This window comes from Lepidochelys kempii, chromosome 2, assembly GCF_965140285.1.
Source record: "Lepidochelys kempii isolate rLepKem1 chromosome 2, rLepKem1.hap1, whole genome shotgun sequence".
In the NCBI taxonomy this organism is placed as follows: Eukaryota; Metazoa; Chordata; order Testudines; family Cheloniidae; genus Lepidochelys; species Lepidochelys kempii.
The window spans coordinates 225,474,959-225,498,741 of record NC_136381.1 but is presented as its reverse complement, the minus strand read 5'-3'; the positions used below and the strand labels follow the sequence as shown (position 1 = coordinate 225,498,741).

At 39.8% G+C, this 23,783-nt stretch overlaps 1 protein-coding gene across 15 annotated transcripts in view; it reads left to right on the top strand.

Annotated features, from left to right (window-relative positions):
• Window positions 1-23,783, top strand: part of AKAP9 (A-kinase anchoring protein 9) — a 209,556-nt gene that overhangs the window by 91,316 nt on the left and 94,457 nt on the right. For 14 of the 15 annotated variants that reach the window (XM_073333994.2, XM_073333991.2, XM_073333990.2 and 11 more), the window contains 7 exons: window positions 697-3,150; window positions 6,519-6,732; window positions 11,316-11,395; window positions 14,164-14,302; window positions 15,145-15,242; window positions 17,784-17,895; window positions 18,368-18,566. In XM_073333994.2, the coding sequence (XP_073190095.2) occupies window positions 697-3,150; window positions 6,519-6,732; window positions 11,316-11,395; window positions 14,164-14,302; window positions 15,145-15,242; window positions 17,784-17,895; window positions 18,368-18,566 (3,296 nt within the window). The remainder of the gene's footprint in view (window positions 1-696; window positions 3,151-6,518; window positions 6,733-11,315; window positions 11,396-14,163; window positions 14,303-15,144; window positions 15,243-17,783; window positions 17,896-18,367; window positions 18,567-23,783) is intronic. The other variant, XM_073333998.2, reaches the window with a different exon arrangement.

Sequence of the window (23,783 nt, the reverse complement as noted above, 5' to 3'; positions counted from 1 at the left end):
TATCTTTTGTGTTTATTTAGTGTCCTTCATGGAAGACCTCTCAAATCGCTGCACAAAATTGAATGCACTTTAAAGAAGCACCAATTAAAACCTCTTGACTGTTCTGTAGACATTTGAAATACATCCACTAAAAGAGTGCATATTTGGGCCTATTGATATATCTACTTGTATTCAGTGGCATTTTCAAATGGCATAATGTATACAATATGAAAATTAATGGACCCTTGGTGCATATTGATACAATGCCCATTAAAATCAATGAAAAAACTCCCATTGACTTCAGTGGGTGGTGAATCAGCCCCTAATGGTGGTGCTCAAAGAGTTGCTGTCAAACGTTCCCTCACATTTTAAATGTTATTCTTGTGTATATTTCCCTTTAGAACTTCTAATTTCTGAAGAAAAGTAGTTTGTGTAGGAAACTAATTCTGTAAGAATTTCTTTTCAACTAAGCCAAACATTTTTGAAATGCAAGTGCAGCACTGGAAAAAATAAAGTGATCTTGAACCATAATTTATTCCCAATGCAGAGAAAATTATTGAAATTGAGTAGCAAATGGTTTAGATCTAATTTTAGAAATGGTTACAGAGTAACATGATGTTTTTAAGAAGAATTTTTAAGTATAATATTCAAAGTTTAAAAACATTTAAATATTGAGATGCCAAAAGTTAAAATATGGCATGATTTTGCTTTTTAAAGGAGAAACAGAAAAATGAAAGAGAAGATTCTAATAAAAAACTACAAGAAAAAGAAGTACTAATTGGAGAGCTGAAAGCAAAAATAATAGAAGAAGAAAAAAATGCATTTCAGGTGAAGGAAAAATTATCCGATGCCAATAAATCACTGGAGGAATTAAAAGAACAGATTGTACAAAAGAATCAAGAGGCAAATAATGTGAGACTGCAACTGGCTAACTGCAAACAAAAAGAAAGACAATGTTCTGATGAAATAAAACAGTTAATGGGTACTGTGGAAGAATTACAGAAGCGATGCCATAAAGACAGCCAATTTGAAACTGACATTGTTCAAAGAATGGAATTAGAAACACAAAGGAGACTGGCACAACTTCAGGCAGAATTAGATGAGATGTATGGGCAGCAGATTGTACAAATGAAGCAAGAGTTAATTAAGCAACATGCATTAGAAATTGAAGAACTTCTTGCCCAACAAAAAATTGAGCTGGAGAAAACTTTAAATCCATGTTCAAGTGATAATATTAGTGAAGATCAAGTACATTTAATGAATATTGCAATTAATGAATTGAATAAGAAATTGCAAGATGCTAATTATGAGAAGGAAAAAATAAAGCAAGATTTGTCAAAACAACTGGAAGACATTTCAGCAGAGAAGTCTCTTCAACAAACACAAATTAAAGGTCTTTTTCAAGAATTGACCTTTGCAAGAGAGCAGATTCAGAGAGCCAAGCAGACCATAATGGACAAAGAATGCAGATTAAATGAAGCAGATAAATACCAGGTTATGACTGAAGAGCTGAAAGCTCAGCTTGCTTCTGCATCTGAGCTAAGGAAAGAGTTAGAATTAAAACATGAGGCAGAAGTCACAAATTATAAAATAAAACTTGAAATGCTAGAAAGAGAGAAGGATGAAGTTTTGGACAGAATGGCTGAATCTCAAGAAGCTGAATTAGAGAAACTGAGGACACAGCTTCTGTTTAGTCATGAAGAAGAACTATCCAACCTTAGAGAAGACTTACAACAAGAGCACAGAATAAACATTGAAATTCTTAAAGATAACTTGGCCACACACTATAAACAGCAATTAGAAGGAGTACAAAATGAAATGAGTCAAAAGATAGAAGCCATGCAATTTGAAAAGGACAACTTAATAACAAAGCAAAGTCAGCTGTTGTTGGAGATTTCAAAGCTGAAAGATTTGCAGCAGTCTGTTGTAAATTCTAAATCGGAAGAAATGACACTTCAAATACAGGAACTCCAAAAGGAGATTGATGTTCTTTGGCAAGAAGAAAAAGAAGAGGGTATACTTGAACAAGAAGTTCAAGAGTTGCAACTTAAAACTGAATTGTTGGAGAAACAAATGAAAGAGAAAGAAGTTAGCCTTCAAGAAAAATGTAAAGAGCTTGAGACACAAAATAATCTTCTTAAAGATGAAAATAGAGCTTTACAGGAGAAATTAAAGCATAGTTTGGTTAGTTCAGAAGAAAAGTTGATTTTCACAGACAATGTTTATTCTAAGTCAGAAGACCTTGACATGCAAAAAAGAATAGAAAAGCTAATGGCTGAAAATGAGCAGTTTATAAAACAAGACATTGAACTCAGAGCAGAAATTGAGAGGCAAAAGAATACTTTTTCATTTGCTGAGAAAAATTTTGAAGCTAGTTATCAAGAGCTGCAGGAAGAATATGCTTGTCTTCTAAAGATAAAAGCTGATTTAGAAGAGAGCAAAAACAAAGAGGAAGCTGAATATAAAACCAAGCTTAAGGCTCTGACTGAAGAGCTTCAACATTTACAAAGCTATGAACTGGTTGTATTGAAAACTAAAAGTTCAGTCTTTGAAGGCTCTAAAGAAGACAAAATATGCAAAGCAGAAACTTTTGAAGTTGGAGAAGTTGTTGAGAAAGATAGTACAGAACTTATGGAAAAGCTTGAGGTAGCCCAGCGTGAGAAAATGGAATTGTCCTTGAGACTTTCAGATCTTTCTGAACAATTAAAATTAAAACATAGAGAAATTTGTCAATTAAGTGAAGAAGTCAAATCTTTAAAACAGGAGAAAGAACAAGTTTTAGCAAGATTTAAAGAACAAGAAATCATAATTAGCCACAATCAGGCAGAAAATGTTAAGATTTTTGAACAGAAGACAAAATACTCTAAAGAGAAAGCTCAAGCAGATGCTATCCTAGTGTCTGAAACTAGAAATCTAATAATTGATCCCAGCAATGAACTTGGTGAGGAAATAAAAGTAAGAGAAGATGATCTGAGTTTGTGTAAAGATTCAGATCATCATCATGTAACAGAGAAGAAAATTCAGCAAAAGTTGAATCCCGAGCAGCAATCACTGTTGGATCATGTGCACCAGCTGACTGACCGACTAGCAGGAGAAACGTCACTACTGGCCATTACACAGCATGAAAATGATCAGCTTCAGCAGCAGCTGGATATATTAAAATCTGAACAGGTATGTTTATAGAAACCTGTATGGTAAAGAACGTTACTAGGAGTACATCTGTTTAAAATAATGAAAGTTTTAATGTTTATCTTAAATATGCCTTTTGCTTCTGGGCTTGTTTGTTGTGGATATGTTGATTAGTGGTTAAGGGTGGGCAGTCATAGGAGTGATCTGTTTCATAGCTGTACGTTTAAGAATTCTCAAGGAGTGTGTAAAGGGGTTCCTTTTTAATGGATGTATGAATAGATCAAAAGAAATGAATGTTTTTTGCTTTCACTAAATTTAATATTTTAACTAAAATTAAACTTTGTTTTGGTAAATTCTTTGCCATCAGTTAAAATATTATGAAGCAAAACCTAATTATTGCATTTTGTCTTCAATACAATTGTAACATCCTATCTTACTCAAAGAAAGTAAAAGTTTTAATGACTCTAGATTTTTGTTGGAGAGGTCAGGAAAGAGTTGGTTATTTTTTCCAAGACACTTCTACCTTGTTTATGATTTGTTCTCCAGCTCTACAGTATAACCACTCAAACAAAAAATTGGAAGGAATGCAAACAATTCACTATTTTCTCACTAATTATGTTCGATTAAACTTGCAAAACAAAAAGTAGAATCTTTAACAACCCACTGCCACTATATTAATGTTCTCTAAATTTAATTTTTCTGGATGAGAAGTGGAGAAATGGAAGGTGAATAAACTGTCAGAAGATATTAAAAGCCAGTTGGGCCTCCACCTAACCTCAGTTTTTGGAGGTGCAGTTAGGCCTGCATTTTTGTATCCGTGCTGAATTGCAGATACAAATACAAATAGTATTATCTCTACTTGCTTGTGGGTGCAAACAGTTTAGATATTTTACTAATATTTAAACAGAGACTGGCACCAAAAATCTGGCCTTAAATCTATATGCAATGATTCAATAAATATTGTAGCAAAAGTTAGGTTTTTCATAGGCACCAATACCTTAGACTTTTTCCTCTACCAGGTTGTTTTAGGTTATCATATGTATTTCTTGACAGTTTTAAAACAGTCTACTATTAATAGTCCACATGGCATTTATTACCAAAGTGGATATCAGGCTAAATTTTAACTTGCCCTTCCTCAGTTGTGATGTATGCTTCTTAGCCTTAGCCAAAGACCTGGGCCATAGAATCCAATGTTAATTTCAGTGCACTGTGTGCTAATGTAGAAAAATAGAGAAGAAAAATAAAAAGAGGCTTGAAATAACAAGAGAAATTACCTAAGTATCAAAATTTACAAAATATAATTTGATATGTAAATCATAAACAGGTCCCTGACTATCTCACTGGTTTGAGAATTGATGCTATTTCTTGCCTTTCCAGTCAAGCACACAGCATGATTTGATATTCACTTCCTTTGTGAAGGGACTGCTGTGCGTTTAAACTAAGGGTATGTCTACACTACGGAATAAGGTCGAATTTATAGAAGTCGTTTTTTTAGAAATCGGTTTTATATATTCGAGTGTGTGTGTCCCCACAGAAAATGCTCTAAGTGCATTAACTCGGCGGAGTGCTTCCACAGTACTGAGGCTAGAGTCGACTTCCAGAGCGTTGCACTGTGGATAGCTATCCCACAGTTCCCGCAGTCTCCGCTGCCCATTGGAATTCTGGGTTGAGATCCCAGTGCCTGATGGGGCTAAAACATTGTCACGGGTGGTTCTGGGTACATATCGTCAGGCCCCCCTTCCCTCCCTCCCTCCCTCCCTTCCTCCGTGAAAGGAAGGGCAGACAATCGTTTTGCGCCTTTTTTTCTGAATTACCTGTGCAGACGCCATACCACGGCAAGCATGGAGCCTGCTCAAGTAATCGTCACCGTATGTCTCCTGGGTGCTGGCAGACGCAGTACGGCATTGCTACACAGTAGCAGCAACCCATTGCCTTCTGGCAGCAGACGGTGCAATACGACTGGTAGCCGTCCTCGTCGTGTCCGAGGTGCTCCTGGCCACGTCGGCTGGGAGCGCCTGGGTAGACATGGGCGCAGGGACTAAATTTGGAGTGACTTGACCAGGTCATTCTCTTTAGTCCTGCAGTCAGTCCTATTGAACCGTCTTATGGTGAGCAGGCAGGCGATACGGATTGCTAGCAGTCGTACTGTACCATCTTCTGCCGGGCAGGCAAGAGATAAGGATGGCTAGCAGTCGTACTGTACCATCTTCTGCCGAGCAGCCATGAGATGTGGATGGCATGCAGTCCTTCTGCACCGTCTGCTGCCAGCCAAAGATGTAAAAGATAGATGGAGTGGATCAAAACAAGAAATAGACCAGACTTGTTTTGTACTCATTTGCTTCCCCCCCTCCCCTGTCTAGGGGACTCATTCCTCTAGGTCACACTGCAGTCACTCACAGAGAAGGTGCAGCGAGGTAAATCTAGCCATGTATCAATCAGAGGCCAGGCTAACCTCCTTGTTCCAATAAGAACAATAACTTAGGTGCACCATTTCTTATTGGAACCCTCCGTGAAGTCCTGCCTGAAATACTCCTTGATGTAAAGGCACCCCCTTTGTTGATTTTAGCTCCCTGAAGCCAGCCCTGTAAGCCGTGTCCTCAGTCGCCCCTCCCTGCGTCAGAGCAACGGCAAACAATCTTGCATCTGAGTTGAGAGTGCTGTCCAGAGCGGTCACAATGGAGCATTCTGGGATAGCTCCCGGAGGCCAATACTGTCGAATTATGTCCACAGTACCCCAAATTCGAGCCAGCAAGGCCGATTTAAGCGCTAATCCACTTGTCAGGGGTGGAGTAAGGAAATCGATTTTAAGAGCCCTTTAACTCGAAATAAAGGGCTTCATCGTGTGGACTGGTGCAGGTTTACATCGATTTAATGCTGCTAAATTCGACCTAAAGTCCTAGTGTAGACCAGGGCTAAGAACTCAGTCCTTTAATCCACTCACTGAATAAATTTGGGACTGTGCTTCTACTCCAAGTCAAACTTCTCTCCAGACTACCTTAGCTGAATTGTCGTTCCCCTGAAAATTTTCTTTAAAACTGTCATGCAGCCATCGTTGTCTCGGCACATGCCCATTGAACTTCATATCAGTTCACTAGTTAATAATGATTTTCAAAGGAAAATATGGTTTGTAAGTATGCTTTACATTACTGAATCACTAGAGCAAGAATGTGCAGATATATTTTGAACTTAGGAAATCTCTTAATTATTGTACAGATTTGGTTTCTGACTGCAAATAAAAACTAGATAATAGTTAACAAATATTTAAGTGTTAATATTAAGTTTACGTGTCAGGTGCACATGTTTAAAATTATTATTGTCTGAAATTAGCAGCTGTAATAAAATACAGAAAATTTGGACTTTCTTGCTTCCTTATTTTTAACTCTTTGTAATATGTGTATTTCCATTCAAAGACTGATTTACAGCTACAGATGGAGGCCCAGCGCATTTGTCTCTCTCTGGTTTATTCAGCTCATGTGGACCAGGTCCGTGAGTACTTGAAAGCTGAAAAAGAGAATGCACTCTGCAGCCTTAAAGAGGAGCTCATCTGCAGTCATACACAAGAGATGAATGAGCTTAAGAAAATGTATCAACTAGAGCTCCAGACCGTGAAAGGTCAACAAGCAGGTATATTGTTGAAAATGATAGGAGAGAAGTTCTCTGTGTAAAAATATTTCTTTAAAAGAGAGCATGTGACAAGAAAAGTTTGAGAGAATTTTTTCTTCAGTTGCCTAACAAAATAGGTTCTTCTATCCAATATTTCCTTTTTTATATTTAAATGTTTTAACTCAAATTATTGTAAAGTTACAAGAAGCCCATTATGTAGTACACACTGTGTATTATTCAACATAATTTTGAAAAATCTTATGTAAGTTATCACTTTTATTGTGATTATATTTATTAGTAGATGGTTGTATTCAAATTTATTTTTTGCTATTTGTCTTAGAGCAGTCATTTTAGAGGGTTACATTAAAAAAATGTTTAGGTGTGTATTCCGTATTGAAATCATACTAGTTAAATGTAGTAACACAATACCTTGTTTGTCCGTTGTCTTGATTATATCATTCCCCTCCTTGAATCTCTCCACTGGCTCCTTACACACTATTCAAGCTTGTTTATCACCACCTTCAAAGCTATGTATAACTCTGCCCTCCCTTCTTATCTGAGTGTGTCTCACTTCATGTTGCTATTCCCCCATGGCTCCTCCATTAACTGCTCATTTGTCAATCACTTCTGTGCTTTCTAACATGCTTCCCCCTATATGGTTTGAACTTCCTGAACTTATTGCCATACCACGCCATATTTAAGTCCCTCTTAAGGACCCATTTCTGTCATGCTGACTAAATCTAATTGACATGTATATTAAGAAAAATCTATATGTTCTTCTTTGAGTAATGTCCCTATGGGTGATCCTCTTCAGGTGAGCATGTGCTCCATGCACCTTTGGAGACTTTTGGTAGCAGTGCCTGTTTGGTCCACACATGCACACTTGCTATCCTCATGCCCCGTACCAAGGATCTATAGTACATTGTTGATGCACTGCCCTCAGTTCCTTCCCAACCACGTTGGCCTGAGACAAAGTGTCTAGTGAAGCTGCTTCTATCTAACTTACCCTTTGGAATAGTTTAGTTTAGTTTTAACATAGTGTTTAGTTTCACTAGTTAAGTTCGGTGTTTTATTTTAGGGACCTTTCACTTACCGATCCTCAAGGGTTTCCTCTCCTCAAAGGTTCTCCTTTGAGGGAATCTTAAATCCTCAGGCTATGCCTGGTTCCCTTGGATTTAAACATTGTGTCACTTGTTGGGACTTTTCCCAGTTAGTGATGGTCACCCTTGCTCTAGCCACTGTGTAAGGGACACTCACATTCCTTCTAAATACTCAGGGCTCAAAAGTAAATATAGAGAGAACAGGGAAATAAAGCTGAGGCTCCTCATGATGGAGCACTTCCTCTGACCTGCATCAGACCCAGGGCTGGATACCACCTGCCCTCTACTCCCTGGTACACCAGTCTGCCAGTGACCATAGTTGACCTCTGCAGCTTGATGACCCATAAGACCTTCACAGGAGAGACTGGCAGGAGAAAGCACCAAGTCATCTAGCAAGAGGAGCTCCAAATCTCAAAAATAAGTTGGTGCTAAGAGCCCTGTCGTGTCAGAGACCTTGTGTTCTGGTACCAAAAGTCCATCCATACTGAAGGCTTTGGGTATTTCTAAGCCCCACAGTACCCATTGATCACTGCTAAAGCCTGCCTAGTACCATCCAAGCACAGTCAAGATGCTAGGAACTCTAAAGATTATACAGCTAGGAAGACAGTAATGTCTATGGCCTCCACTTCTTCCTCACTGTGTATCGTACCCAAATCGACAGTATAATCTGGTCGACTGTTATTCTTGCACCCTGCATCATCCTCAGTACTACTATATTCTACTGTCAAGCCCTGCCAGGTTTCCACACAGATTCACCTGGTACTGCAGCTTTTCTAGGGACCTGTTTGTATCCCATTAACCTGAATCCCCCTTGCTTACGGACCCGAGAAGACTCTGCGTACCACAGTCTCACCTACCATCAGTATTTCATTCCTCTCCAGTACCGATTGGTTCCCTGGTACCCCCTGAAATGGATGGACAACCTGCAGCTGCACTATTGTCTGCATTCCCCATTCATTATGGGAATGAAAGCAGCTTTGACCTCATCTCTCTGTCCAAGGCTTATTTGACTACCAACCTAAACCAATCTCCCATGAAGTCTATTCGGAGGAGACCCCAAGATGCAAACAGGCTCAAGTATCTCACATATTTCTTGGTATGACCTATCTTGGGTATCTGTTGCCTTTCCTTCTTGCCCCCCTCAGTGACCATACTGGAATCCATGGGCTGCTTTTCAACAGCAGTTTTCCCAGAGCATCCAGCTACCCCCATGCTGAACCTCAAAAGTAACCATTTCCTGTTCCTCCCATTCCTTTACCTCATTCTCTACTGCAGGAGGAATCCTTTGAGGAGCATGAGAAAATAGCTGATGGTCAAATATCTCTTCCTCCTCTCCTGATGAAGCAGTCATGTCCCACTGCCTCTGATCACATGTGAATGACTTTAATCAGTTTCAAGACCTCATGCTGACACTCTTCAAATCCCCTCAGAAGGGATACAGGAGATCCAGCATAGGCTCTTGGACATCCTACACACTGCTTCCTCCATCCAGGTAGCTGTGCCCATAAATAAGACTTCACTTCAACTGGCCAAGATGATTTGGCAAAGGCTGGCTACAATACCTCCAACTTGTAAGAGGGCAGATAAAAAGAATTATGTCCCTGCTAGAGGCTCAGAATGTTTGTCCACACACATGGTACCCTCCTCCTTTGTGGTGGATGCAGTGAACAAGCATAATAGGCCACACCATGGCAAAACCATCCCGCATGACAAGGAACAAAAATTGTTGGACCTCTTGGGTTGTAAGAGTTACTCATCTACCCGGAGCAATTCAGGATTGCCAACTACCAGTTGCTTGTTGCAAAATACAACCACATAAATTATTCAAAGTTTGATTACTTTATTGAATATTTGCCTTTGGAACACTAAGAGTAATTCAGGCCACCATCGCTGAAGGTCAACTCCTGGCAAGAACTTCTTTTCAGGCTTCTCTTGATGTGGCTGATAACAGCAGCCCACTCCATCTCTACAGCAGTTGTCATTTGACATGCATCCTGGCTATAATCATCAGGAACCTCCTAGGCTATCCAGTGAATCCATGGATGAGTCCTTGCATTCCCTAAAGGATTTAAGAGCTACTCTCCATGCACTAAGGATTTATACACTTGCAAATAAAAGGAGATTCAGCAGGTCACAGACAGATCAAAGATCTTACTTTCCAGCTTACCATAGACCTTCAGAACCTTCCAGGAAAAACTTAGGTTCCAGAAGGGAAAAAGATCAGTCATCATGACTGTTGCAGCATAGTCATCTTCATCATCCAAGGATTCATTCTGATACTGTACCTTCATTGAGGGCCATGAACAATCCCATTATCTGGATTTACAGCTGGATCATCCTGCCTCCGACCCGCCCATCCCCCTCCTTTTGGAGATGATCACTCCTATTTTTGTACCTAATTGGAGCAGATTACTTGTGACAGATGGTTTTGGTGGTAATAACATTAGGCTCATGTCTGTGCATCTGCTTCTTCCCTGTCCTTTTTCAGAGACATCTCACGAACATCTGCAGGGGCAAGAAGTCTTGTTCCTCCTCCTTCACAAGCCCTGGCCACCTGGGGCTGACAGCCAAAATTCCTTTCTTTTTTAAAAAAAACAAAAACAAAACGAACACCCCATAGTTTGAAAACCACTATTTGAGAGTCTCCCGAAGACTATTTGTCTCTTATGGACAGAATTAAAGGGGCTCCCGTTTCAACCCAGAGACTATTCAAGTGGGTTTCCAGCAGGACACCTATTAAAAGGCTGCTAAGGTTCAGCTCCCTCCTATGCCCATCCCACCAAATTGCAATAGACTTCCATTGCCTTGCTCCTAACTGCACGCATTGCAGAAATCTGCAGAACTGCCACATGGTCTTTGGCTCTCACTTTTTCTAAACTATGCCCTAATACATACCTCTAGGACAGAGACTGCCTTTGGTACTGCAATTCTACAAAAGCCTCAGACTGGGTTCCTCAGTACCCATCTCCTTTAAGGAATGCAGCTCAGGAGTCACTTGAAGTGGTGCACCCATAGGGACATTACTCAAAGAAGGAGAGGATACTTGTACAGTAATTGGGGTCCTTCAAGATTTTTGTCCAGGGGGTGCTACGCTACTTGCCCCCCTTCCCTTCTTTCTCGGAGTCTTGTTTCCATTGGACTTTGTGATACAGAAGGAACTGAGGGTAGTTCATCTGACACTGCCCTTAGTAAGGGGCATGAGGGTAGCTAGGGCGCATGTGTAACCAGACAGGTACTGCTACCAAACATCTTCCATCATGAGCTCATGGGGCACATGCACACCTGAAGTGGACCACCTAGGGTCAAATATCTAGAAGAACTGCAGTTATTCTACAAGGTAAGCAACATCTTCTTTCCTATTCCCTCAATTTCAGTTTATTTGTCTCTGTCCGTCCACATTGTGAACTCGTTAGGGCTGTGCCTTCTTGTCTATTTGAAAAGTGTGTGACATCTAGTGCATGCTACAATAAATAAGTTAATAATATTAATAATCTGTATTAATAGACAATGAAGGCAAATCTACAGTGGTGCTTATAGAAAAGCTAAGCAGGGCGGTGTCTGAGGAATGCTTAAGGCTCACACAGGTAAGACTTTGTCAAAGAAACACTTTTTTACATAGGAATTTTGAAAATCAAGAACTGTTTATATATTGATAGAATTATTTCTTCTTAGTTCTTCTCACCACCCCTAACATTTTCATCACAGCATTTTCCTCTCCCAGTAATCCTTTAGTTTGAGACTGAGAAACCAGAACATTTTTCCTTCCTTCATGTATTTCCTCAGCTCCTGTATTTTTCCCCACAATGTTCTGTATATAGTGCTTCTGAAATCTTGCTGCCTTTCTGTAAACTATTGTAAATCGCCAAAGATCAGAGATTCGTAGATTTTAATGCCAGAAGGGACCACTATGATTGATTGGCCTGTGTTTTGCAGGAAGTCAGACTAAAGTACTTTACCCAGTAATTTCTGCATCAAGACCATAACTTCTGTTTGAGTTATAGCATATCTTTTAGTCTTGATTTTAGACTTCAAGTGATGGAGCATCCACATTTTCCCTTGATAAATTGTTCCAATGGCTAACTCTTTTGCTTTTTTCTGCTAGATTAAAGAGTCTTCTATTATCAGGAATATCTTCCCTATATAGGTGCTAAGTCACCTCTTAGCATTCTTTTACATAACCTAAATACATGAGATTTTTTAGTCTTTCACTATGAGGCATCTTTTCCATAATTCAGGTCATTCTTGTAGTTCTTTTCTGAAATCTTTCCAATTTTTCAACATTCTTTTTGGAGTGTGGACACAAGAACTGGACACAGTATTCCAGAAATGGTCTTACTAATGCCATATGTGAAAGTAATACCACCTTCCTTCTCTTTCTTGGTAGTCCACTGCTTATACGTCCAAAAACTGTAGGCCTAGTAGTTAGAGCATCGCACTGGGAATCCCTGTTCAGAGGATTATAAACCATGACTCCCATCTCCTTTACAGAGTTACTGTTTTCCAGGATATAGTCCCCCATCTTATAAATGTAACCTACATTTTTTGTTCCTAAATGTATGACCTTACAGTTGGTAATGTTAAAATACATGTTGCTGAAATGAGCCCACCTGACCAAGAAATGCAGGTCAACCTCTGTGACTGACCTATTCCCAGCATTATTTACCATTTCACCAATTTTTATGTCATCTGCAAATTTTACCAGGACTGATATGTATTTCCTTTCAAATCATATCTAAAGATGTTGAATAGCATTGGGCTGAGAACAGATTTCTGCAAGACCCACTATAGACACACCCAAAATCATGATTTCCCCATTTACAGTTACTTTTCTGTTGTTTCTCAGTTGAGAAGTTTTTAATCTGTTTAATATAGGCTGCATTGATTTTTGTCAGTGCTAATTTTTTATCATAATGTCATGCAGCCTATGTCAAATGCTTTTCAGAAGTCTATTATGTCAATATAGTTACCTTTATTACCAAACTTGTGATATTAAAAAAATTCAAAGATGTATGTACGTTATCTTTTGCCATCCAAAACTGGCCAATTTACATGAAACTGGCCAAGTTAGATAGATACTTTGAATATAAGGAAAAAAAAAACAAGCCCTGCCTTCTTTACTTTGAGTCCATATGCTAGCTCTAGCAGAGTAATCACATAATTGTATAGATATTACCCTTGTATTCCCCTCTCCTTACTCCTGCTTTCTGTCCTGTGACCACCTCTTTACATAATGTCTAATCTAGTTTATCTCCTCTGAACTGAGAACATGTCTTCTTTCTCTTTTGGGAGTACTTATTCAAATTGTGGGCACTGTTATACATTTTAAATGATTCTGTACAGGACATTCAAGTGATTTATGGTCAAAATAAGAGATAATGACACTTCTTAGTACAAAAAACTCCTCCCCGTATGAAGTTAGGCAGAGTTACTTCCCTGACTAAAACAAGTTTTTATTGAATTGTATTCATGCTACAGTAGTACTAGAGAGCAAATATAGGGAGAGATTGAACTGGATTTCATTATGACTTACACACACCATCAAGGGAACTGTTAACTAAATTCCAACTACAGATGCTTTAGTATTAGTGGTGTTAATCCAAAAAGAACACAGCTTTACATTAAGTTTCCAGGTTGAGTTTGAATGGCTGAACCCTGAACTTGTATTTCTGTAGTCATTTTTTTCAGAATATAGCCTTGCTTTCAGATGCTATATGGATAAATCTTTTTTTTCCTTCAGCCATCTCATTGTTAAAATGCCATACATCCTGGACAATCTAGCACCAATAAATTTGAAGGATTCTTTTCATTTGTGTTTACATGCATTTCACGTCATCCCCTTTGTTTTTGCCAGTCTGATGTATTCTTGAGTATAGATTGGATAATGACTTCTTCAAAAATCTTAGAAACACTTTTATAGGATTCTCGTAGATTGTATTCTACAATACAGGATAGTTCTCACCAACAAAGGAGCAGGAAATCAAAGTGAAGGTATGGTGCAATATGCATTGACCTGTGAGCCACTACAGGGTAGGGCTAATTTTACAAGACCTAAAAGACTTGACAGTGTCAGTTTCAGTGCTAAGGCGATATTTTTTTGTGAACCACCCCCTCCCCACTTCCCACTGTTTTTTATAAATGCAAAATATTAAGTGTCGTTTATCATCTGAAAACTTTGCAAACAGACATGTACAGCTATTTCCACGGAAGTTACTACCCCAAAGATACTGCTTTATGGATGCTATTTTTCTATTTTGTTTCCTCTGCCTGTTGTCTTTAATATAGTCATAAATAATCTGCTGTAGCCTGAACTATCTTTATTTCTTTTTGATATTTTTATTTGTTTGTCATATAGCTTCTCTGCAGTGTTCAGAGTGAACAACACTCAACTCCTATCAAAGTTAGTCCTGGAGAACAAGACATTTTCCATGTTCCTACTGTTGAGAGAAAAGAACCTGACATAGAATTACCAACGCACAGAATTCAAGCTCAAGGTAACACATGTAGTAACTTTTAGATATTGCTGACAACGCTATATTAATATACTGGTATTTATAATTAATAATCTAAGGCAGTGGTGCCCAAACTTTTCCTCTCACACCCCCCTTACCAGTAATAGAATATTTCAATGCCCCTCTGGGCCGGAAGTGGAGTCGCAGCGTGGCCGGGGCAGAGCTGTGGCTGAGAGCGGGGGGCAGGGGCCAGTGGCTAAGCCGGAAGCAGAGCCGGGGCCGCAACTGTGGCCGGAGATAGGACCAGAGAGGGTCAGGGTGGCGCTCCCTCCCCACCCCACTGTGGGGGCTGGCCCAAGCCCCACTGCGCCCCCCCAGACGTTCCTCCATGCCCCCCTAGGGGGCGTGCGCCACAGTTTGGAGATCACTTATCTGAACTCAGTGTTAATATGTCAGCTCAACCATTTTTATATACCCCTTTTATTTCTGCATATGATTCCATTGCTTATTTACATCACCAATTAATCAGCATTCAAGATGCCTCAATATTCTGAATCACTCTTATTTTTTGCGTGCCATCCTGTGCAGTGCTTATTGTAGTGGAAGTTTCAGATAGATAATGTGAGGAGATTGATTTTTCTGCTCATACAACAGGAGAAGCTAAGCAGTTCTACCATAAATTATAAACAAACAAATGAATACTAATGCATAAACATTTGTACAGCCCCTCTCCCACTTACAATAATGGAGTAGTATAACGGTAATGGTAATAATCCTCTTCAGTTAAGAATTTGTGAGCAAGTTGATAAATTAAAAATACAATATGTAATGATGCAGTAACTGTGAATTTAATGAAAATGTCACCAGCTCTCTTTGTAATTTAGCCTTGCAAGAAAGTATGCAAATTCTTCTGAGCAAGATAATGGAAGAATACAACAGGCTGATGGCACTTCATACACAGTTTATGAGGGACTGTAAAAAGGTAAACTATTTACAATTCCATATGATTATAAAGTGGGTATGCAAACCAGATGCTGGTTGTGGATTCCATCTATTCCTTGTTTATTAAGTCCCAATCCTGCAAACACGTCCATATTTAAATTTGTGCATGTAAACTTCACTTGGCCCATTTATTTCATGCATAAAATGAAGCACATGTGCAAGTTTTTGCAGAATTGAGGCCTTATATATAAAGACCATTTAATGACTGTGTAATGTACCTGGATCTAAGAAGGGGAAATGAACTTTTCAAAATTAAATGGAAAACCCTCTTAAATGTGATGTTTTATGTCATGTAATACTCAGTTGGTATTCTTGGTGAAAAAAGTTAACACTAACATTCTTATAATGTTTCAAGGTGATTTTACAAGATATTTTTATCATCATCATGGCATATCCCAATGGGACATGGCCTCCTTGCAGATCGAGTGCAAATCTGAATTATTCTCTGGCTTGGTCCTTAAGGTGGCCTGGCTGAATGTTCAGTTTATGTCCATCACTAGCAATTTAATCTGACCATCAAAGCTTTTGCTGCCCCCATAATCATCAGCCATATACTGCCATTTCTTGAAATATGGTTCATATGGTTCCTAAAACAAGTACTTAGCCAAGTCTGGTCCTGAGAAATTTGAGGAAAATAAATATAGTTCAGTTATGATTTATAGCTCAGCCATTTTTAGTATATACAATAGATTCCGCTTACTAACAACCCCTCAGCAGATGGCCAAAATTGGCCATTAACCTGCAATTGCCAATAAGAGAGAGGCAGTTCTGCAAGGCTGCAGCCAGAGAAGGAAGCTCAGAGGCTCGAGGTACCTCTCCTTGTGTTTTCCAGGCTGCATCCTCCCCTGGCACCAAGGCCCCAGGTTCAACACATCCCAGTGCTACCTTCACTGGTTACAGCCCTGCAAACCTGCCTGTGGCCAGGGCTTTCCACAAGAGGCAGGGGCTCTGGAATATGTTGAACCCAGTCCTCAAGGCAGGACGCAACCTGGAGAGCACAGGGGAGAACAAATACTTTGTAGCCCTCGCACCACTAACAGCCCCATTCCCTGCTGCTGCCCTGCTAGCAGCCTACCCTGGAGCCTGGGTTCTGCATGTCCAATTGCTTCTGTCCCTTGCTGCCGCCCCACAAACCTGCCTGCAGCCAAGGCTTTCCACAAAAAAATTGTCACTAGCCGGCATGCCTGTTGCTAATGTCCAGGCCAATTAACATTATAGTCATTGCATGGTATTGGTTCCATGTTCCCATGGACAGAAAGTTTTTATTAATAGGGTTGCTATTAAGCGGAATCTACTATATTTTGAAGGTTGTCACTTTTTATGGGTGTTGCTGCTGTTTGCTTTTTACAATTTTGGTCATAGGCACAGGTAGATGTATAAAATTGAGCAATTACATAATGTAAAATTACACAGATAATCTTATTTAAAGAATGACCCATCAAATATCCTGTTTTTTCTTTCTTATATGTATAACTTTGACTCCCTATTCAGTGGAAAATATACATATTCATCTAAAACAGGGAAGTGCCCAAAGACTGCATACAGCATGTTGGCTGTGCATTGGCCTGATCTGTTTAGAACACAGGCTGGAAAATGTATTATGAAATAAGATTAACTAGCTAAATCTAAAAAGAAATGGAAAAAAATTGAAATGTTTTGAAAATAAGTTTCCTACACTGTTACCTATGAACAAATTCAGTAGTCTTAAATAAAGATTTTTAAATTCTGAGAAAAACTTCAAATAATCTCAGAGAGGTCCTATATTTTTAAAAATAAGTATAAAAAGAATAGTCTGTGGGTAATCTGACCAGTAGTAAAGTATTTCTTCTTCCTTAAGCTAACTTGGATTCCTGTTACCTGCACCTTATATATGCTAATATTTTATAGGTAAACAGAACATGAGCTTTCAATATAGAGTAAAAATTCTCATTGAGTTCATTCTAAGCTTTTTTTACATGCATGACTTAGCTTTTATTGAAAAGCAGGAGGGAGAGACGTGCAGCATTTATAAAAGTCTCTATGAATTCCACTTGGTGGATCTGTTAACAAGATGGTTTGAATACATATGTAACCAGCAATACTCCACCTATTACCATAAGACCAAATGGATCGTCTTTGCAGTGTTCCTGCCCTCCATATCTTGATATGCTCGATACCGTAGATCTTAAGACCGTCTTTGGGTAAATAGCACAGTATTCTTTCATACAAATATAAGATGATTTTGATGAAATGGTCATTTTTCTTACTGATGTGCCATCAGTAGAAAATTTGATAATAGTACAGACAATGTATCCTGCATTGCTTTATATTAAAAGGTTAAATGTGATATATTCAGTGGTTACGTTTAGAAAGAGGTTGCAAAATATGCATATGTGGTTATGTGTATGTATTTTATATATATGGTAGATTAGGTGCAAGTAAAGTATTAGCACTTGTGTTATGCTTTCAGGACAGTTACAGTTTCTATTCTTGATTTAAATATTATTTAAATTGTCATTTGTTTTTACTGTACTTTTCCTAGGTTGAAGAGCAGCAGACATCATATGTTGAACTGGAGCATCGAAAAGAAGAGGAAAGCAACCGTTTACAAATGAAAATAGAAGACTTTCAGACCCCTTCTCAGGACCTTATTGGTAAAGAGATACATATGCAATTATTTGTAATGTCTATAGCCATAAAGATGAACAAACCGCTTTAAATCAAAATTTGTTTCCTGTGGATAAGACAAGGTTAAACACCATAAGTACTGAGGATTCTGTCATCTGATTTATGTGCTTTTTGTTCTTATAAATCTCTGGAATGTTGTTTAGAAATTCAGCTGATCTGCTCTAGAACTGTTCAGTAATATTTTTTTTGTTTTCAGCAATTAAAGGGATTATTAATATTACCTCTAAGAGAGAGAGAGTTCTTGTGTTGTTTTGTAAGATTGTTGTTGTTTATAGAAAATAGGATTGCTCTGCTATCACAATAAAAATAATTACCTTCATTAACATTTTATGAGATCTTTGATGTTATTGCTAGTCACCATTTTACTATTTCAAATAGACTTTTTATGTGTATTAACATAATTAACTGATTTTCTCCCTTCAAATTACCCATTTATAGATCTTATGGTTAGAGCATCTCATTGGGAGGAGATGGAGAACCTTAAAACACAACTTGAAGGACAACATGCTCAAGAAATTGAGCATCTCCGATCCTATTTCCAGCAGCAGTTGAAAGAAACTGAAGAGAGATACACTACAGAGATTGCTCATTTACAGAATGGACTTCAGGATGTCAGTGAATCCCCTGAAGATTTCAGGTATCCCATGATCTGTATCCTCCTTTTCTATAGAGTTTACCATGTTGTACTGAATACCGTATGTAAACATTAGTGTTTTCAAAAATCTAATGCGTGCAAAGCTTTATATTTTATTAACATCAGAATATGAAAAAACATCAAATTATATGAACGTTTTTTTACTCATCACTTTTTTTTTTTAAAATCAAGTATTTTACAAAGAAATGATGTAACCCAGGGGTCGGCAACCTATGGCACGCCTGCAAAGACGGCACGCGAGCCAATTTTTAATGGCACTCTGCTGTCTGCCTGGGTCCGGGCAGACAGCACTGTGCCACTAAAAATCCTGCCTGGCCCGGCCTGCTCTTTTCCGCCCCCTGCCCACTGCTCTTTCCTTGCAGGGCAGGCAAGCTTCCCCTGCCCCCGGCCTCTTCCCCGAGCGTGCTGGGTTCCTGCCCCTCCTTCTCTCCCTCCCCGTGGCCGATCAGCTGACGGCCCTTGCGATGAAGCGGGAGAGGTAAAAGCAGAGCCGCAGCGCGCTCTCTACTCCGGGGACCTTGGGGAGGGGGGTGGAGTCAGGGCATATCCCCTCCAGCCCCCTGCTGTGAGCCCTGCACCCCCCCCACACTCCCTAGCCCTCTGCCCTCACCCCCAAACCCTCCACACACCCCAGCCCCGTGCCCTGACCCCTGCACCCCCCCCAACCCCTGCCCTGACTCCAGTGCCCTCTGCCCTGACTCCTGCACCCTCCTCACACACCTCCAGCCCCCTGCCCTGACTCCTGCACCCCCCACACATACCCAGCCCCCCCACCCCACCCCATGCCCTGACTCTTGCACCCCCCACATCCCCACTCCCACCCTGAGCACCAAACAGGAGCTCCTGTGCGTTTGCGCACACACACATACACCCCCCCACACACACACATTCCCACCTGCACCCCTCGCACCAAATGGGAGCTGCCCAGGGAAGCGCTCCACACCCAAACCTCCTGGCCCAACCCAGAGCCCCCTCCCTCATTATAGCTCCTGGCCAGACCCTGCACCCCCACCCCCAGCCCTGTGCTCAGTACACTCCCACAGAGAAAGGAAGAGAATGGCTAGAACCAGGGAGAAGGTAGGTACTTACTCTATATGGACAGAGCTGGGACTGCAGCCTGGCAGCGGGCTGAGCCGCTCAGTGCACTGCCAGTCTGGGGTCCCAGCCGCCAGCCCCGCTCAGCCCACTGCCGGTCTGGGGTTCTGGCTGCTGGCCCCTTGTCAGCCAAGGTCCCAGCCGCAGGCCCCGCTTAGCCTGCTGCCGGCCTAGGTGAACGGAACCCCAGGCCAGCAGCGGGCTGAGTGGGCCGGCGGCATAAGATCAGCATTTTAATTTAATTTTAAATGAAGCTTCTTAAACATTTTGAAAATCTTGTTTACATACGACAACAGTTTAGTTATATAATATATAGACTTATAGAGAGAGACCTTCTAAAAAATGTTAAAATGTATTATTGGCATGCAAAACCTTAAATTAAAGTGAATAAATGAAGACTTGGCACACCACTTCTAAAAGGTTGCCGTCCACTGGTGTAACCAGTATGAACTAAGTGAGGGAGCAGTATCTGGTAACTCAGAAATTATTGAATATTGAATTCACTATTTTACAAGTATTTCTCTAATATATCATTGCAAATTGTTGTATGTTATACCGCTGCAACAGATTTGATAGTTACCCTTGAACATTTGCAAATTGTACTCATTACTTCATGTTACTCAATATATAAATTATTTAATATTTGATGTATTCAGTACAGTACTTGTTACCAAGTAGCATAGGAAAGGTGGGGCAAACCTCCCAGGTAGCTGTGGGAAATGGAAAGGCACAGCCACTCCCTTTCCCCACTGCCTTTCAGAACCCTGCCAGTCTGAACAAAACCACTCCCCATCTCAGTCGGAGGCCATTCAAGCTAGCCATGTCTGCTTTGGCAAAAAGTGGAGAAAACATATTTTTTTCTTTTTGTTACACTTTCGAGTTGATATGTCTTTCCTTCCCTTTCTTAAAATACATTTCTACCCTGAGAAGTGACTATGTAAAAATGCAAAAAGAAAAGGAGTACTTGTGGCACCTTAGAGACTAACCAATTTATTTGAGCATAAGCTTTCGTGAGCTACAGCTCACTTCATCGGATGCATTCAGTGGAAAATACAGTGAGGAGATTTATATACACACAGAACATGAAAAAATGGGTGTTTATCATGCACACTGTAAGGAGAGTGATCACTTAAGATGAGCTATTACCAGCAGGAGAGTGGGGGGGGGGAGGAGAAAACCTTTTGTAGTGATAATCAAGGTGGGCCATTTCCAGCAGTTAACAAGAATGTCTGAGGAACAGGGGAGGGAGGAAATAAACAAGGGGAAATAGTTTTACTTTGTGTAATGACTCAACCACTCCCAGTCTCTATTCAAGCCTAAGTTAATTCTATCCAATTTGCAAATTAGTTCCAATTCAGCAGTCTCTCGTTGGAGTCTGTTTCTGGTGTCTTTTTGTTGAAGAATAGCCACTTTTAGGTCAGAAATCGAGTGACCAGAGAGATTGAAGTGTTCTCCGACTTGTTCATATTCCGACCTACTCGTGATGACAACAGCACCTCCTTTGTAAACCTGCTGAAGTGAATAAACAGATTGACAGAGCCAGAAGAGTACCCAGAAGTCACCTACTATAGGACAGGCCCAACGAAGAAAATAACAGAACGCCACTAGCCGTCACCTTCAGCCCCCAACTAAAACCTCTCCAACGCATCATCAAGGATCTACAACCTATCCTGAAGGATGACCCATCACTCTCACAAATCTTGGGAGACAGGCCAGTCCTTGCCTACAGACAGCCTCCCAACCTGAAGCAAATACCAGCAACCACACAACAGAACGACTAACCCAGGAACCTATCCTTGCAACAAAGCCCGTTGCCAACTGTGTCCACATATCTATTCAGGGGAAACCATCATAGGGCCTAATCACATCAGCCACACTATCAGAGGCTCGTTCACCTGCACATCTACCAATGTGATATATGCTATCATGTGCCAGCAATGCCCCTCTGCCATGTACATTGGTCAAACTGGACAGTCTCTACGTAAAAGAATAAATGGACACAAATCAGACATCAAGAATTATAACATTCATAAACCAGTCGGAGAACACTTCAGTCTCTCCGGTCACTCGATTTCTGACCTAAAAGTGGCTATTCTTCAACAAAAAGACTTCAGAAACAGACTCTCTCCAACGAGAGACTGCTGAATTGGAATTAATTTGCAAATTGGATAGAATTAACTTAGGCTTGAAGAGAGACTGGGAGTGGTTGAGTCATTACACAAAGTAAAACTATTTCCCCTTGTTTATTTCCTCCCTCCCCACTGTTCCTCAGACGTTCTTCTTAACTGCTGGAAATGGCCCAACTTGATTATCACTACAAAGCAAAGTCGTCCGTCCCCCCCCACCCCCTTGCTGGTAATAGCTCATCTTAAGAGATCACTCTTCTTACAGTGTGCATGATAAACACCCATTTTTTCATGTTCTGTGTGTATATAAATCTCCTCACTGTATTTTTCCACTGAATGCATCCGATGAAGTGAGCTGTAACTCACGGAAGCTTATGCTCAAATAAATTGGTTAGTCTCTAAGGTGCCACAAGTACTCCTTTTCTTTGTGAATACAGACTAACACGGCTGCTACTCTGAAACTTATGTAAAAATGGTATCTATTTACCAAGCTGATTGGCTTCTTGTGTGTACTCAGTCATGTATGCTTACTTTATTGGAAACACTAGGCCCTGGATTTACACACAGACTTAATATTTGCAGGACCAGTACCTTAGTTTTTACAACTTCCTGCTACTATCCGCTTTGGAGAACAAACACAGTGCCTTCTGAATACTCATACGGCTAGGCATGAACTCCCAGTGAGCATTTGAGCTTGTTTAAGGCCTCCTAGCCTGGTCAATTATCAGCACTGTAAAAATGGTACATTTGAAGTATTGTCAATGTGGATTTTATTAAAATCTATAGACTGGAATATCTGTACTGGCCTGGACAAGTTATCAGCCTTTATTATTAATTTCCTGATGCTTTTTAGTCTGTCACTGCTTGATCCTTTTTTAGACTTCTTTTTGTATACATGTTAATCTGCTGGTTTCATTCAAGTTAACTCTTTGTGAAGTGAAAATATTTAGCAATAAGTAAATACTCATGAGCATGCATCCTTTTTAGACTAAACATTTTAGATGATGCACTGTCCTGTTCATTCACTCCTGTATTCTTGAGCATTATGCAAGTTAGAAGGAAACCAAAGGTTTTCACATAAACTTAGAATTTAATGGGAAAAATACCCTTGCTTGGGAATAACTTAGTCTTCTGGGAACCAAATGTGTAGTTCTTCCTCTTTATAGATATGTTTACCAGGTAGCTGCTTTTATAGAGTTTTCTGGGGGGTCTTCAGTCCCCATCCTTACTTTGTTACTCCATTTGTAATCTGTGTAAGAGCTAAGCAGAGAATTAATACCTTCCTTGCTGGGAGTCAGGTAGATCTTTTCACCAGGTTGCATTCCTGTCACATCTTGGTAAATAATTAATGGAACACGCTGTGTAATGCTATTTAAAAAGTAGAGTAATTTCTTAATTTATTGCTGAACTCAGTGAATCCTAAGATTGAGGAGCACCATACATTATAGTATAGGACTTGTTCATTACCTGACTTCTTTATAAAGAAAGCAGAATACATTTTGAATAAGAGTCCTAGAAATAATAACTTTTTATAGCTAAAATAATGAATTGTTGCTACCTTGAGAAAGTTATCAGGTATTTTGGATTCCTTGCTATTTCAAAGTTATCTTATTGAAGACATGGTTTTACATAAAATCTGCTTTTGAGAAAAAGCAAGCCTGAAAATTTGTATACATTTTAAATGTGTCAAAAGATCATAAACCTAGCAATAAAGAAGCTTAACGTCTTCTTTCATTCACCCTACACTTATGTCTTCTTTAGCAAGGCACTCATTTGTCTCATGATAGCAGAAAATGAATATTAGAGGAAGGATTTGTGAAAGCCACAAATCTTAATAATTTTAAAGCCTGGTTTTAACTTTGGCCTTTTGTAACATCTCTCCTAAGAAGAGTATAGCCAGAGCTTTGAGCTTCCTTGTATCAACTTGCTGCAACAATGGGAGATTTAACATAACCCAGTTAGAACAGTCTGTTAACAA